The 16,006-nt window shown below is 44.7% G+C and overlaps 1 protein-coding gene across 5 annotated transcripts in view; it reads right to left on the bottom strand.

Annotated features, from left to right (window-relative positions):
• Positions 1 to 16,006, bottom strand: part of ADCK1 (aarF domain containing kinase 1) — a 132,016-nt gene that overhangs the window by 112,520 nt on the left and 3,490 nt on the right. For 2 of the 5 annotated variants that reach the window (XM_021099562.1, XM_021099557.1), the window contains exons 2-4: positions 6,954 to 7,108; positions 5,677 to 5,822; positions 4,135 to 4,218 (exon numbers count right to left, since the gene is read on the bottom strand). In XM_021099562.1, coding sequence (XP_020955221.1) covers positions 4,135 to 4,218; positions 5,677 to 5,822; positions 6,954 to 7,008 — 285 coding nt within the window. In that variant the 5' untranslated portion in view covers positions 7,009 to 7,108. The remainder of the gene's footprint in view (positions 1 to 4,134; positions 4,219 to 5,676; positions 5,823 to 6,953; positions 7,109 to 16,006) is intronic. The other 3 variants (XM_021099558.1, XM_021099559.1, XM_021099561.1) reach the window with 3 other exon arrangements.

The following is a 16,006-nucleotide window of genomic DNA, read 5'->3' as shown; positions in this document are numbered from 1 at the left end:
TTACAGATAGGGAAGTAGCAGTGCTTGACGGCAGACCAGGAGCCTGAGGACCTGGCTCTAGGCCCAGTATGGCTCAAATTCTACCCAGCACCATCATTCTATCTTCTTACCCTCTGTGGGCCTTGAAATTTCTGAATTTCATTTCTTCCCATGAGTTACCGGTCCTTCTGTGATCTATCATAACCCTAATTATGCTTCAAGATCCAATATGCTTCTCCAAGAACGTATCTGGACTCATTCAGTTGCAAGGAATGGAAAACTGATCTCAAACCATTTTAAACAAAAAGAGAATTTCCTGGCACCTAACTGAAAAGCCCAGTGGCAGTCTAGCTTCAGGCTCAGCTAGATCCAGGGATTCAAATGACCCCAGATCATTTCAGTTGTGTGATCAGATCAGTGTGTGATCGATCTCTCCACACTGGCTCCATTCACAAGAAGGCTTTCCCCTCATGGTGGAAAGATGGCTGCCAGCAGCTCTAAGCCAACATCTGATACTCTCAGCCTACCCATGGGGGACACCTCCAAAAGTCCTAGAACTGATTGATGCTCAATGGCCAGCACTAGCTCAGGTGCTCATCCCTAAATCGATCTCTAGGGCCAGAGGAATGGACAACACTGATAGCCAAAGTCACATGTCAACCCTTATAGCTGGGGGGGGGGGGTGAACCCATTCAAACCTCATGGCATGTATATGAGATAAGAGTGGTTCCCCAAAGGAAAGTTTAGATGCTGCTCGCTAAAACAAGAATGGCTGCTGAGCTGCAAAATTAACATATGTCCACTATAGCCAAACTCTTGGTCACAATCAGCTCAGTCCTGCCTCCTCCAGCCCATTGTCTGGACATTTGTCCCAGCAGTGACTTCTTTTTGCTGTTTGCATAGGCCAATTCACACCCACTGTCTGTCTCTGTTTATAAGCATCCTGGGCACCAAGAATCTGGATCTCCAAAGCATCTGGGTCCCAGCCCACGCCTCACTGCCTAGCAAAGTGCCACCATGCCCCTAGAAACACGCCTTCACCTCAGCCCCCAGCCCCTCCTAGCTCACAGCTGAGTCACTGCAATCCCAGCCAGCGGAGCACCAACCTTGAAAGTGCTTTTCGAAGTCACTGCCTGCAGAGCTCATCTCCCAGCTCTGGCACACTCCAGGACCTGGGGACGCTGGCTTGACAGATGAGATAATTATGTTTTACCCTTCACTCACTTCTTTATCAGTCTTGCAGCCAGAACAGATAAGTGTTCCGATGGAAGAAAACACTCCTGCGGTATTTACTTGTGCTCTTTGGGGCTGGCCAGCTCCCCCTTCCCAAGAACAACCCAGCCTACACCCCGTTATCTGGTGCCAGCCACCACACGCTGCCCTCTTGTCAACTGCCAGGCTGCATTTTCCTCACTGCATCCCCAAAGCTGTCAACTTCTTTAGGACCTGCAGCACCACCGCTTTCCAGACGTCTTACACATGAAGGGTGACTGTCTTTGTGACACCCACCCCACTGCCCACTCTGCACATTCCCCAAAGTAGAGGGCTTGCCCCTGTGCCCTGGTCCGGATCCCTCTGCAAAACAGTGCTCTGGGGGGTTCCAAGGCCCCACAGCACTGGTTAGATAGAGAAAATGGGGGTAGGGATAAACAGGAGGCGTTAAGCCTCAGACACGAGACCTTCGAGATCTTCCAATACAAACTAACATTTGATTCATTGGTTTGTTCAACAAACCTTTATTTAGGACCTACTGTGTCCTGGGTACTGTTGTAGGTGCTGCAGACATGAAAACATACAACACAGACCAAGTTTCTGTCCTCATGGAAAGGTACATCCTCAGACTTTCTAGTAGACCTCTGACTCATTTTTGATGCCTGTTTTACACTTATATTCATAACACACAGTCTCAGACACTACCCACCTAATTCTCAGTAAGTAACATAACCATCTGCAGTCCGCAGACAAGGAAAATGGCAATTCGAAAGGTTCAATGACCTTCGCAAAGCCGAGGCACAAAACCCAGGGCTTCTGACTAGAAACCTTATTCTCTTTCTGGGGCCTCTCCCAAGGCAGGGAGCTAGTGGGGTACAGCCTGGCACTAAAACAGACATTGACTCAACTGAGTCCCAGGCATCATTACTAGAGGTTGAGGATATAAAAAGACCCAATCCCTGATCTAAAGGAATTTACAGTCCAAAGAAAAAGACATATAACCAACTATCATCTATGGCAGAAATAAAGAAGATAGAGTGATTAAATTCAAATAGGAAGCTATCTCTGGAAGGATATACCAGAAATATATAATGATTACCTCCAGGCAGGAAAATTGGGTACCTGAGAAACAGGGAAAGGAGGATCATTCTGTATGTTCAAATATTATATATTTTGAATTGTGTACCATTGAATTTATTTCCCATTAAATGACACTTTCAGGATGCAATCAGCCAAATCCTGAATGTGGGAAATTCCACAGGATAAATGACCTGGTTTCTTCAATAAGCAAATAGCTCAGAAAGGGGGAGGTAGGGAGGGAAATAGAGATTTTGAAAGATTTAGGAAATGCCAACCAATGTAATACTGAATCTTGTTTGGATCCAGATTCAAATCGACTTTAAAAATAAACTTGGGGAGTTCCCGTCATGGCATGGGGGAAATGAATCTGACTAGGAAGCATGAGGTTGCAGGTTCGATCCCTGGCCTCGCTCAGTAGGTTAAGGATCCCACGTTGTCGTGAGCTGTGGTGTAGGTCACAGATGTGGCTCAGATCTGGTGTGGCTGTGACTGTGGCTGTGGTGTAGGTCAGCAGCTACAGCTCCAATTAGACCCCTGGCCTGGGAACCTCCATATGCCACGGGTGCAGCCCTAAAACGACAAAAAGACAAAAATAAAATAAAGAGAAAATCATCTCCTGTTGCTAGGTGCTGGCCTAAAAAATAAATAAAGAAATAAATAAAAATTAAAAAATAAATTTGGGGGACAGCAAGGGAGATTTGAATATGGACTATTCGTGATTATTAAGGAATTATTGTCAATTTTGTTAGGTATGATCATGGTACTGCATTAAGTTGTTTTAAGGAACTTATAAAGAAACATCCTTAAGTATTTACAAATGAAATAATATGATGCCTGAGATTTGCTTTTAGCTATTTCAGCAAAAAGTAATCATAAATAAATGAATAAATAAAGAAGTTAATAGGAGTTCCCGTCGTGGTTCAGTGGAAAAAAATCTGACTAGTGTCCATGAGGACACAGGTTCCATCCCTGGCCTCATTCAGTGGGTTAAGGATCTGGCGTTGCTGTGGCTCTGGCATAGGCCAGCAGCTACAGCTCCAATTTGACCCTTAGCCTGGGAACCTCCATATGCCACGAGTGCAGACCTAAAAAAATAAAAGCAAAAAAAAAATTAAAAATACTAATTATTCCATTCACCAAGGATGACTGAGGAGGAAAGTATCACAGAGGAGAGGTGTTTGGGCTGAGTCCTGAGGATAACCAGCAATTTTCTAAGAGGCAAAGGGACCTCCAGATGGAGCAAGGATACACAGCTCTATCACAAACCTCTCCCTGGAAGAACCAAAGGTATCTACACTTGACCCCAAACTCAACTTACATCCCACACCAATATGCTTTTGCTTACTACCCCTGCCCCCGCAACGCTCTGGGACATGCAGACAGAGCGTCAACATCACCTACCCTGTTCCAAGTGAGAAGAGTGTGTTTTTCAGACAGTTCTACTCAGAGGCCTACAACAGGCCTCAGTGTATCCTTTAGAGGACAGGAAAGCAATTAACCCTTTCAGTTGGGTTTGCCTGACACAGCAGTCTGGAAGCCAGCTAAGTTATCTCAGGCCTAGAGACTTCATCCCTCCTGAGTCACCCCAGACACATGCGCTCCCCAGAAACATACACCTGCCCCCACAACAGCACCTTATAGATTTATAACCTCAGAACCAGGGGGTCCAGCTTGATGGCAGCCTGGCAGCCCAGTCCATGGCCATGAAAACACCTCCCCTTCTTCCCTCCAAGCCCCCAACTTCAATCTTCACATTGCCCCCTGCCCACCTCCACCCGCACACAGGAAGCTTGCTGGCTTTGCAGACACTTTAGGACTTCGGCAGGCCTGGCCTGGTCCAGAGGGATCCCGTGCATCCCTTACCTTGGAACGAAGCTGCAAGTATTCCTTTGAGCCATATGGGACCCTCCTCAGGGAGGTAAGATAGTCATAACTGATGACGGCTGTCTGTGAACCAAAGAAGAAGGCTTAGCATCAGACAGCAAATATTACTTCTCTGTCCAAGGTCTGCAGCTGCAGGCCCCTGACAGGTGGTGTGTCTAGAGAAGTAGTCCCACCTTAAGATGCCTGGCCCCCAGATCTTGGTCTGGCTGGCTTCTTCCTGTCATTCAAGGCTCTACATAAATGCCACTCCTGCAGAAACCCTCAATCTAAAGTTACTCCTACCCACCAGGAACTCTCAATTATTTATCAAAACAAACCACCATCCAAAATGACCTTGCTCATTTGTTTTCTTGTATATGGAACGTCCCCACTTCACTAGAAATAAGCTCTATAAGCACAGGGACATGTCCTTCCTGTTCAGCACTGTATCTCCTACACGTTTAGCAGTGCCAGGCGCCCAGGTAAATGCTCACTCAATGCTAGTTGGATGAATGCTGTTGGATAAACATATCCCGCCTCTCCATATCACAAAGAAACACCATGTCACATTTACTGTCACAGCATAAGTTTTAATTCGGGGTCCCTTAGCCAAAACTCCAGGAGAGGTTCCCTATGCTTGGTGAATCAGAAAATGACAGGTTCCCAGGTATCTCGGGCACAGAGGAGCCTTGAGGGTTACTGGGTCCAAACCTTCCCTTTTAGAATTGAGCAACTGAGGCCCCTAGAATTTAAGGGGCTTACGAGACTGGTATGGAGAAGAGCCCATTCCTTTGTCTACACCCCCAAAGCTTTGTTCCAATCCATATACTTGCTGAATGCCAACCACCAGAAAGACCTGGCCTGAGTGGTGCACAGGACTCATCAAGACCAGAGCCCTGCACTACGTTCAGCGAAATAAGGCAGATAGACCAAGACAAATACTCGATGATTCACTTACATGCAGAGTCTAAGAAATACAAGAAACTAGTGAATATAACAAAAAAGGAAGCAGACTCACAGGCATAGAGAACAAACTAGTGGCTACCAGTGGGGAGAGGGAAATGGGGAGGGGAGGACAACCTAGGGGTAAGGGATTAAGAGGTTCAAACTCTTAGGTTTAAAAGAAGTACAGGGATATATTGGCACAACACAAGGAATAGAGCCGATATTTTATAGTAACTGTAAATAGAATATAAACTTTAAAATCGTGAATCACTATTTTTTACATCCCTATCTCATATACTATTGTACAGCAACCATACTTCAATAAAAAAAAAACAATGTTTTAAACCCCCTCAATGGGATCTGAGGAGTTCCTGCTGTGGGAACACCATGCAATCCCTAGCTAACTTCAGGACAGCAGAGGTTGCGTGTACAGGGATAGAGGTGCACCTTCGTGCCTATGCAACTGTGCAGTGGGAGCTGCACACAGGTGAGGGTATCTCCACATACATGTCACTAGCATACCTGCCTGCCACGTGTATGGAGACCTGCAGGTAATATTACAGTTCCTCTGCCCCTCCACAGAGGAGCCAAACCTACCGTGGCAACTGCTCTGCCCACCCTGACAGCACCAAAGTCGTTGAGGTCCAAGTACTCTTTGCTGTAGAGGTAGAAGCCAGAGGCAGCAAGAGCCATGCTGGTCCACGAAGCAAGCTTGAGAGCCCTTCTGGCCATGTCCCCAGGCCCTGCAGAAGGAGGGCAGAGAAAGGGAAGCAGTCAAAAAGAGTTTCATAGATAGTCAAAGTCGAATCCAGGCTCTGCCACTTAATAGATGGTATGACCTTGGGTCATTTTCTTTTTTTTTTTTTTTTTTTTTGTCTTTTGTCTTTTTGTCTTTTGTTGTTGTTGTTGTTGTTGTTGCTATTTCTTGGGCCGCTCCCGCGGCATATGGAGATTCCCAGGCTAGGGGTCCAATCGGAGCTGTAGCCACCGGCCTACGCCAGAGGCACAGCAACGCAGGATCCGAGCCGCGTCTGCAACCTACACCACAGCTCACGGCAACGCCGGATCGTTAACCCACTGAGCAAGGGCAGGGACCGAACCCGCAACCTCATGGTTCCTAGTCAGATTCGTTAACCACTGCGCCACAACGGGAACTCCCTTGGGTCATTTTCTTAATCTCATTGTGCCTGAGTTTCCTCATCTGTGACACAGGATGATACCTACCTAGAAAATTGACGGGATAAAATGAGATCATGAATATTAAATGCTTAGCACAGTACCCAGCTAAATGTGTTAAGTCAACTTTCAACTGTCATTCTTCCTTCGACAGGACCAGCACTGTTCTAGGCACTAGGGAGAGAGCCAAGAAAACAAAGTTCTTACATCCTCAAGCGGATGACAGAGCATAAGCAAACAGACATGTATTAGAAGAGCGGCAGGTATTAAATGCTGAGAAGAAAATCAAAGAGGGTAAGAGGAAGGAGGATGAATATATGATGAAACATGCTGTTTTAGGTAAGAAGAAGCGACAGCGGGTTAACTACTGTTGCCTATAAATACTATTATAACACCAAGCACACACAAGCGTCATTAGCCCTCTGTGCCACAGCCAAAATGACAACTGATCAGAAGCAGCCAGGTAAGCCATCCACGTCTGATTTTCCAAATATTGAATGAAGTTAGAATAAACAGCCCCTTCTCTAGTCTGTAAGCTCCTTGAGAGCAAACACCACGACAGGTCCCGTAAGGTACTCTACAGGTTAGAGGCTCAAGGTCCACCTGTAATTTGATTTGTTTAACCAAACCCACACTCTTGCTCCCTGGGACTAAGTGGGTTCCCAGCTCCCAGATACCTTTCCCCACCCAGCTTGTACCTGCATGGTCCACCAGGTGGCTGCACAGACAGTCTTTGAGCTGCTTCTCCTTCATTTCCCAGGAATTCCATATCAGACTAAAACAGCCTCAGCTGCCAGTGGAGAAGTCCTTCCCAGGAGAAATGCCACCACCAAGCCACCTGCAGGTGCAAAACCTGCACAGAGGCAGCAGGAAAATGTAGGTGGTCACCCTGTTTGCTTCTGCTCTGGACTCCATCTGTGACCTTCCCCTTCCTGCTCTGATCCTCCGTTCCCCCCACCACCACCCCCGTAAGGAAACAACTGCTCCAGACAGCCATGTCCATTTCTTTTCTTTGGCCACACTCATGAGATGCAGAAGTTCCTGTGCCACAGCAGTGACCTGAGCCACAGTAATGACAACACCAAATCCTTAACCCACTGAGTCACCAGGGAACTCCCTCCTCATTTTCTTTAAAGTCTATTTTGACTCACGCCTCATAATACAGCCACAGGTTTTTTTAAAAGTATTCACAGAGACTTCTTTCTGCATTCTTTTATTTTGTATACACTTTATACTCTTTCTCTAAATAGCACATAGTTGACTCTGTCTACCTGCATTTAATATAATCACTTATGTATTTAGATTTAATTTTACAATCTTCTTCTATGCTTTCTATTTTCCTACCTGTTTTTCTCTCCTTTTTTGACTTTTCTGGTGTTCCTTTTTCTTCAACATTTTGGAAAAGTTTAAGGATGGGTATAAGTTCTTTGTATGTTTGGCAGAATTTGCCTGTGAAGCCATCTGGTCCTGGACTTCTGTTTATAAGTTTTCATCACATATTCAATTTCATGTCTACTGATTCTTCTAGGCTGTCAAACTTGTTGACATATAACTGTTCATAGTACTCTCTTAAGGTTTTTTATATTTCTGCAGCATCCATTGAAATTTTTTTCATTTCTTATTTTATTTGGGTTTTCTCTCTCTTCTTGGTAAATCTAGCCAGAGGTTTGTCTATTTTGTTTACCCTTTCAAAGAACCAGCTTTTGGCTTGATTTTTTTCTATTATTTTCTACTCTCTATTCTATGGATTTCCTCTCTGAGCTTTATGCTCTCCTTCCTTCTGATGACTTTAGGTTTTGTTTGTTCTTTTTCTAATTCTTTTAGGTGGTAATTTAGGTTATTGATTTGAGATTTTTCTTTTCTGAGGAAAGCCTATATCACTATGAACTTCCCTCCAAGAACTGCTTTTGCAGCATCCCATAGATTTTGTATGCCTGTGTTTTCATTGCTGTTTGTCTTGAGGTATTTTTTATTTCCTTTTTGATTTGCTCATTGATCCATTAGTTTATTTATTTCTTTCTTTTTGTCTTTTCATCTTTTCTAGGGCCGCACTCACGGCCTATGGAGGTTCCAGGCTAGGGGTCTAATCAGAGCTGGAGCTGCCAGCCTACGCCAGAGCCACAGCAACTCAGGATCTGAGCCGCACCTGCAACCTACACCACAGCTCACAGCAAAGCCAGATCCTTAACCCACTGTGCAAGGCCAGGGATCAAACCCACAACCTAATGGTTCCTAGTCAGATTCGTTAATCACTGCACCACGACGGGAACTCCCATTAGTTTTTTTAATAGCATGTTGTTTAGTCTCCCTGTAGTCATTTTTTTCTCATTTCTTTTCCTGTGGTTGATTTCTAGTTTCATTACACTGTGGTCAGAGAAGATGCCTGAAATACTTTCCATACTCTGAAATTAGTTGAGGTTAGTTTTGTGCCCCAGTATGTGGTCAATCCTAGAGAATGTTCCATTTGCACTTGAAAAGACTGTACATTCTGGGAGTTCCCATTGAGGATCAGTGGGTTAAGAACCAGACTATTATCCATGAGGATGCAGGTTCAATCCCTGGCCTTGCTCAGTGGGTTAAGGATCTGGTGTTGCCATGAGCTGTGGTGTAGGTCACAGACGCAACTAGGATCCAGCATTGCTGTGGCTGTGATTCAACCCCTAGCCTGAGAACTTCCATATGCCACAGGTGTGGCCCTTAAAAAAAAAAAAAAAAAGTATATTGGGTTTTTTGGCTATAATGTCCTGAAAATATCAATTAAGTCTAACTGTTCTATTATGTTCTTTAGGATCTCTGCTGCTTACTGATTTTCTGTCTATAGTGGGGTGTTAAAGTATGCTACTATTATTGTATTCCCATCAGTTTCTCCTTTTACGTCTGTTAGTTTTTGGGATATGTATTTGGGTGCTCCTATAATAGGGGCATATAGATTGATGAGTGTAACATCCACTTCTTGAATTGATCCTTTTATCATTAAATAGCATCCTTCTTTATCTTTCTTTATGGCCTTTGTTTTAAAGTCTATTTTGTCTGAGGAATATTGTGACTCCCACTTTCCTGCCATTTCCATTAGCGTGAAATATCTTTTTCTATCCCCTCACTTTCAAATTATATGTGTCCTTTACCATTAGGTAGGTATCTTATAGGCAGCATATTGCAGGCTCTTGTTTTTTATCCAGTTTGACACTCTATGTCTTTTAATTGGAGCATTCAGTCCATTGACATTTAAGGTAGTTTTTGATAAATATGTATTTATTGCCATTTAAACCTGTTTTCCAGTTGATTCTATGTTTCTCCTCTGTTCCTTTCTTTTTTTGGTTGGATGATTTCCTTTTATGCTTGTGTCCTCTTCTTTTTGTGAATGTATTGTTTGGTTTTGATTGGTGGTTGCCTTATTTTTCAAATATGTTGAACTCTTCCTACATTTGCATTTGTTTTAGACTGACAGGCATATAAGCTCAAACACACTCTAAAAAAAGGGTCTAGGAGTTCCCTTCATGGCCCAGTGGTTAGCAAACCCAACTAGGATCCATGAGGATGAGGGTTCGATCCCTGGCTTCGCTCAGTGGGTTAAGGATCTGGCATTGACTGTGACCTGTGGTGCAGGCTGCAGACACGGCTTGGATCCCACATCACTATGGCTGTGGTGTGGGCTGGCAACTGCAGTTCTGATTTGACCTGGGAACTTCCATATAACTTGGATGCAGCCCTAAAAAGCAAAAAAAATAAAATTAAATAGCCTAAATGTTCTTACTCTACTTCCCCACATTCTATGACCTTGATGTCCTTTTCTACATCTTCATGTTCATCCCTTTGCTGTTCTTTGTGTTTATCATCACTTTCACAAATAGGGGTTGTTGTTTTTTTCTGTATACTGGCTTATTTGTTTTGTTTTTTGTTTGGTTTTTTTGTTTGTTTTTTTTACCTTTGTTAAAGTTTTTTATTATTATTATTTTAAATATATGGAATGCTTCACGAATTTGCGTGTCATCCTTGTGCAGGGGCCATGCTAATCTCTGTATCGTTCCAATTTCAGTATATGTGCTGCTGAAATGAGCACTATACTGGCTTATTTAAGTGATTAGTTTCCAATTGTGATTTCCTCCATCCTATATCTTCTTACTTCTTTCCTATTTTTTTATAGTATTTTTTTTTTCTGCTGTACAGCATGGGGACCAAGTTACACTTACATGTGTACATTTTTTTTCCTTTGTTCTGTTGTGATATAAGTATCTAGACATTGTTCTCAATGCTACTCAGCAGGATCTCATTGTAAATCCATTCCAAGAGCAATCGTTTGCATCCGATAACCCCAAGCTCCCGATCCCTCCCACTCCCTCCCTCTCCCCATGGGCAGCCACTTCTTTCCTATTTAAAGGAGACCTTTCATTATTTCTTTTAGAAAGGATTTAGTATTGCTGTATTCTTTTAGTTTTTGCTTCTCTGATAAATTCTTTATTTCTCCTTCTATTTTAAATTATAATCTTGCTGGGTAGAGTATTCCAGGCTACAAATTTTTTCACTTTCAGAACTTTGAATATATCTCACAACTCTCTTCTGGCCTGTAGTGTCTCTGTAGAGAAATCAGCTGATAGCCTTATGAGGATTCCCTTATAATTAACTCTTTGTTTTTCTCTTGTTGCCCTTAGAATCCTCTCCTTATCTTTAACTTTTGCCATTTTTATTATGATAGGTCTTGATGTAGGTCTGTTTGGGCACAATTTGTTCGGGGCCCTCTATGCTTTCTGTATCTTAATATCTGTTTCCTTTAGATTTGGAAAGTTTTCAGCCATAATTTCTTCAAATATATTTTCAATTCCCTTCTCTTTTTCTTCTCCTTCTGGAATCCCTATTATGCATAGACTGGCCCGCTTTATATTATCCTATAGATCTCTTATATTGCTTTCATTTTTTTAAATTTGGTTTTCTGTCTGCTGTCCTGATTGAGTGATTTCCATTATTCTATCTTCCAAGTCACTGATTCATTCCTCTGCATTATTCCTTCTGCTCTTTGATGCCTTTAACTCAGCTTGTGTCTCTGCAAATGAATTTTCTAATTTTTCTTGGCTCCTCCTTATAGTTTCTAGTTCCTTTCTAAAGTAATCTGCATTACTGTTCACATCTGCTCTTGACTCCTTCAGTATTTTCATTACTTCCTTTTTGAATTCAGTGTCTGTTAGATTGCAAAGGTCTGTTTCATTGTTTGTTCCTTGTTTTTTTAACTTGGAATGGTTCCTGTGCTTGCACATTTTGCTTATACTTTTCTTATTCTGTGAGTTTAGGGAAAACAATTTTCTATTGTAGTCTTAGAGGGCTATTTATATGCGGCAGCATCCTTGGGCAGCTTGTGAGGGCTATATACATATATACATGTATATATATATTTGGACCTATATATCTATAGATATATGTGTATATATATATATATATTTGGCATGAAGGCTGCTTTTGGTTTGGATACTTGGCTGTCTCTTTCCTCAGTGTGTGCAGGTATACAGCCTGTGTGCACTTCCAGGGAAGTGGAGGCCATAGGCAGTGCCTGTAGGTGGTGCCTGGTTGCTGGGCCCTTGGCCGTGGCAAGGACCCATGGGCAGATGGGGGCTCGGGATGCTCCTGGTTACAGGACCCTGAGCAGCAGCAGTGACCCTCAGGGAGGTATCAGCAGTGCCCAGAGCCTTTGGCAGTGGCAACAGTGAGGCGTGTGCATTCCCAGAGGGCTAAGGGCAACTGGTAGAACTCAGGTTCAGGGCCCTCCACAGTGGCAACCCCTGAGGTGACTGAGGCTGCAAGCAGTGCCTGTTCACAGGACCTTTAGTGGTGGCAGGCCAGGCTCACTTCAGGAGTTCAAGATGGCTGTGAAGGTTTGCACCTGCCCTGTGCAGCCCATGCATAAGGCACCCCAGCACCCAAGAGCCCATGTGTGCACAAAGATGTTCCTATGGCAGCCCTGCCCCTCCTCCTCTCACCCTCTTCAACAACAGTGCCTTGCTTCTCCTTTGGTCCAGGCCTCCTCCCACATTCTCTTGGCTGTGGCACTCCGCTCCCTCGCCCCCTCGGGCTGTTTCCACATAGCCGGCCCTAGTCCTCTCCCCAGAACTGACCTCCAAAGCCCAGGTCTCAGTGTCCAGCCCCTACCCAAATGTCTCAGGCTGTGGTGCCCCAGGTGGTGGTACCAAGGGTCTGTATGGCTCTCTCTGCTTTGTCCTCCTCAGTCCGGCTGCTTTTCTCCGAGGCCCTGAGGTTCCCCCTCTGTCCCAGCTGATCTCTCCATCAGTCAGGCGGCCTCTCAGGGCGGGGATTCCTTTCCTCTTTCACAGCTCCCTCCCAGGAGTGTTGATCTGGTCCCAATTCCTCTCTCTCTCTCTCTCTCTCTCTCTCTCTTTCTCTCTTTCCTCTTGTTCTACCCAGTTATGTGGAGGGTTTCTTTCCATTTGTGGAAGTCTGAGGTTTTCTGCTGGTGTTCAGTAGATGTTCTTTGTGAATCATTCCACATGCAGATGGCTTTTTTAATGTGTTTGTGAGAGATGAGTGCCACGTCTTACTCCTCTGTCATCCTCATTCAAAGGTTGTTTTTGTTTCTTTATTTGTTTGTTGGAGGTTTTTTGTTTGTTTTTTGCGGGGGAAGGTTGGCTTTTCATGGCTGCACCTAAAGCATATGGAAGTTCCCAGGCTAGCGGTTGAATCACAGCTACAGCTGTCAAGCCACACCACAGCCACAGCAATGCGGGATCCGAGCTGTGTCTGTAACCTACACCACCGCTCGTGGCAATACCAGATCCTTAACCCACTGAGTGAGGCCAGGCATCAAACCTGCATCCTCATGGATACAGTCAGGTTTGTTACTGCTGAGCCACAATGGGAACTCCCCATGGGTTTGTGTGTGTGTGTTTGTTTGTTTAATGCAAGCTAAAGTTTGAGAACCACTCTTCTAATTACCTCAATTTTTAAAAAGAGAATCTTCATGTGTTCAAATTCATCAGTGAAACCATGCTCCAAAAACAAGCCTTCCAAGTTTTTACCATCCATTTTCAATCCCAGGTGAGTGCATTCACCCCACAAGGATGACTGCAAACAGTTCTTTCTAAAGAGAAAATTTAAGGAAACTCATTTTTTTTTTTTCACTTCAACACAAATGCTCTGACCCAACTCCTGGGCTCAGTTCCTGACTCTATGAGAAAGGGAGTTGTAAATAAAAAGAATAAATTAAAACCTTGCTTTGTGGTGTGCTTTTTATTTCCTTTATACCATCTTTGTTTTATGAAAACCTCCCGAGGCCCATCCCTCATTATTTTCAGACGAGAGACAGCACCTCAGAGTCCAACGGGCCTGAATGTGAGTCGGCACCGTCACTGACACACGGGGTGAGCAGGAGCAGACTGCTAACTCTCTCTCCGCATCTCGAGACCTTGTCTATAATGTGGGGATGATCCAAACAGCGTCTACTTGATGAGGTCGTAAGGCATGAGGAAATCATGCAAAATGTTTAGCAAGGTGCCACCTACACCGTAAGACCACAGCAGCAGCTACTATTACCACCACCACCACTGCTGTTGTTGTCTCCTCACCCAGTGCCAGGCTTAGGAAAGGATCTTATTACTCCCCGATGTGTCAGCTCCCAGAGGACTTCTGCAGGCCCCTCTTCTAACCTCCCAGCAGTGCCCACACACCCCCAGCCCTGCCTTTTCACCTTGCTCTCTACACCCTCAGCCTGGAGTACTTCCTAGCGAAAGGGGCAGCATGCTCAGTTTCTCCTCCACCGGGTTTCTGCCAAGGCACAGAGTCCCAACTGAATCCAGAAGCAGGCCTTAAATTCGGCCGAGCGTCCTCAGCTCCTAACACACCTTCCTTCTTCCAGATCATCAGTTCAATAACGTCCGTGAGGGGTCACCCAGGTGAGACAGGAAGGAAGGGGGCAGGGCACAACTGCTGAAAGAGTGATAAAACCATTAAGAATAGGATACCACAAAAACCAGTTAGAACCACTACGTCCAAGACGGTGGACAAGCGGACTTCCAGTGGACCTTGAGACACCTTACTCACTCACTGTGATACATTCACTAAATGACACACACACAGGCACCAGGACAGTTCTGAGGCCAAGCGTGAAAGGCCAAAAATCGGATGATGGCTGATTCCTGGAAATCCCTGCCCCTTCCCCAAGAGAGTTAAACTATCCCTCCTACTTGTTAGCCTATAAAATTACCCAGCCCATAAAAACCACCTATCTTGGGACCACTCTCAAGCTTTTTGAGGCAGACTGAATTCTGTCTATGGAATTTGCACCTCCCAGGGCCTCTCACCTTTTGAAATGGCTACACTCTGTCTGTGGTGTGTATATCTCCCTAAATAAAGCTGCCTTCCCCTTAGCTCTTGGAGCAGAGCCCCTCTGCCTGCCCACTTATATCCTTCATATTAATAAATCTACTTCTTGCCTATCACTTTGCTCTCTCTGAATTCCTTCTGCACTGAGATATAAAGGGCCTAAGCTTCAGTTAAGTCCTGACACCAGGTGAGTGAGTCTAATTAAAACACAGTGAGTTTGAGTCCCAGCCCATGGGTTCAAGACCTAATCTGAGTTTTGACTGGGTTCGAGTCCCATCTGAGTTGTGCGATTTCAACTCCACCCCAGTGGCACCAGCCCCCTTGCTGTTCCTCAAACGTGCCAGGCACATTCCAGCCTCAGTGCTTTTGTGCTTACTGTTCTGTCTGTCTAGAATAGGGGTTAGCAAACTTTGTCAGTGAAGGGCCACATAATATTTTTGCCTTTTCAGGCTATGTCTCTGTAACAACTACTCTGCATTGTAGTGCAAGATAAAAGGTAGCCATAGACAGTACATAAAGTAATGAGTGTGGCCAGATTTGGACTGAAGGCTGTAGTTTGCCAAACCCTGGCTTAGCACATAGTAATACGTGCTCCAAAAGTATTTACTGAGTGAAGGAATTAATGAATGGATGAACTATATCCCATGAGACCTGCATAGAGCCAGTAACACAGGTCCCCAGGTGAGAATCATAAACTCAGGGCTAACAATTTTTTTTTTTTTAAGGCCCTCAGTGGTGATATACGGAGGTACCCAGGCTAGGGGTCAAATCAGAGCTACAGCTGCTGACCTACACCACAGCTCCCAGCAATGCTAGATCTGAGCTTCGTCTGCGACCTATACCACAGCTCCCAGCAATGCTGGATGCTTAACACACTGAGCGAGGACAGGGATCAAACCTGTGTCCTCATGGATACTAGTCCGATTCATTTCTGCTGAGCTAAGATGACAGGAACCCCATGGGCTGACAATTTGACAGCCACCCTCCCCTAGTACCCCCAGCCCCACCTCCCAAATTTCCCTCCCCAAACCCCATTTTCCTCTTGCACCATCCTCCAGACCCATCCCTCAGGACAGCGAGCCTACTCCAGCCTTGAGACAGCCTCTGGGTGAGGAAGCAGCAGCCAGGCAGACCCAACTCCCAAGACCCGGCTTTCATGCAAATGTCCTCAGTAATAAAAGAGGTGGAAATTGAAAAACATAAAATAGATGATACAGGAGCCAAACTGTGTCTAAATAGACGGGAGCTGGAGTTTTCCATAAGGTGTCAGTGAGTCTTTAACATGCAAATGAGTTGCTTCCCTCCGGGTATTTTAAAAGACCCTGTCAGCCGTGAAATATGTCTGTTGATGAAAAACACCTTTCATTATTAAACCTTTTGCTAATGAATCACCTGCCCTGTTCTGTTTACTTTCCTTTTTGACTTTCAC

The sequence above is a fragment of the Sus scrofa genome, chromosome 7 (assembly GCF_000003025.6).
Source record: "Sus scrofa isolate TJ Tabasco breed Duroc chromosome 7, Sscrofa11.1, whole genome shotgun sequence".
NCBI classification, from domain to species: Eukaryota; Metazoa; Chordata; class Mammalia; order Artiodactyla; family Suidae; genus Sus; species Sus scrofa.
The sequence above is the reverse complement of the archived record's forward strand: the minus strand, read 5'-3'. Positions and strand labels throughout refer to the sequence as shown.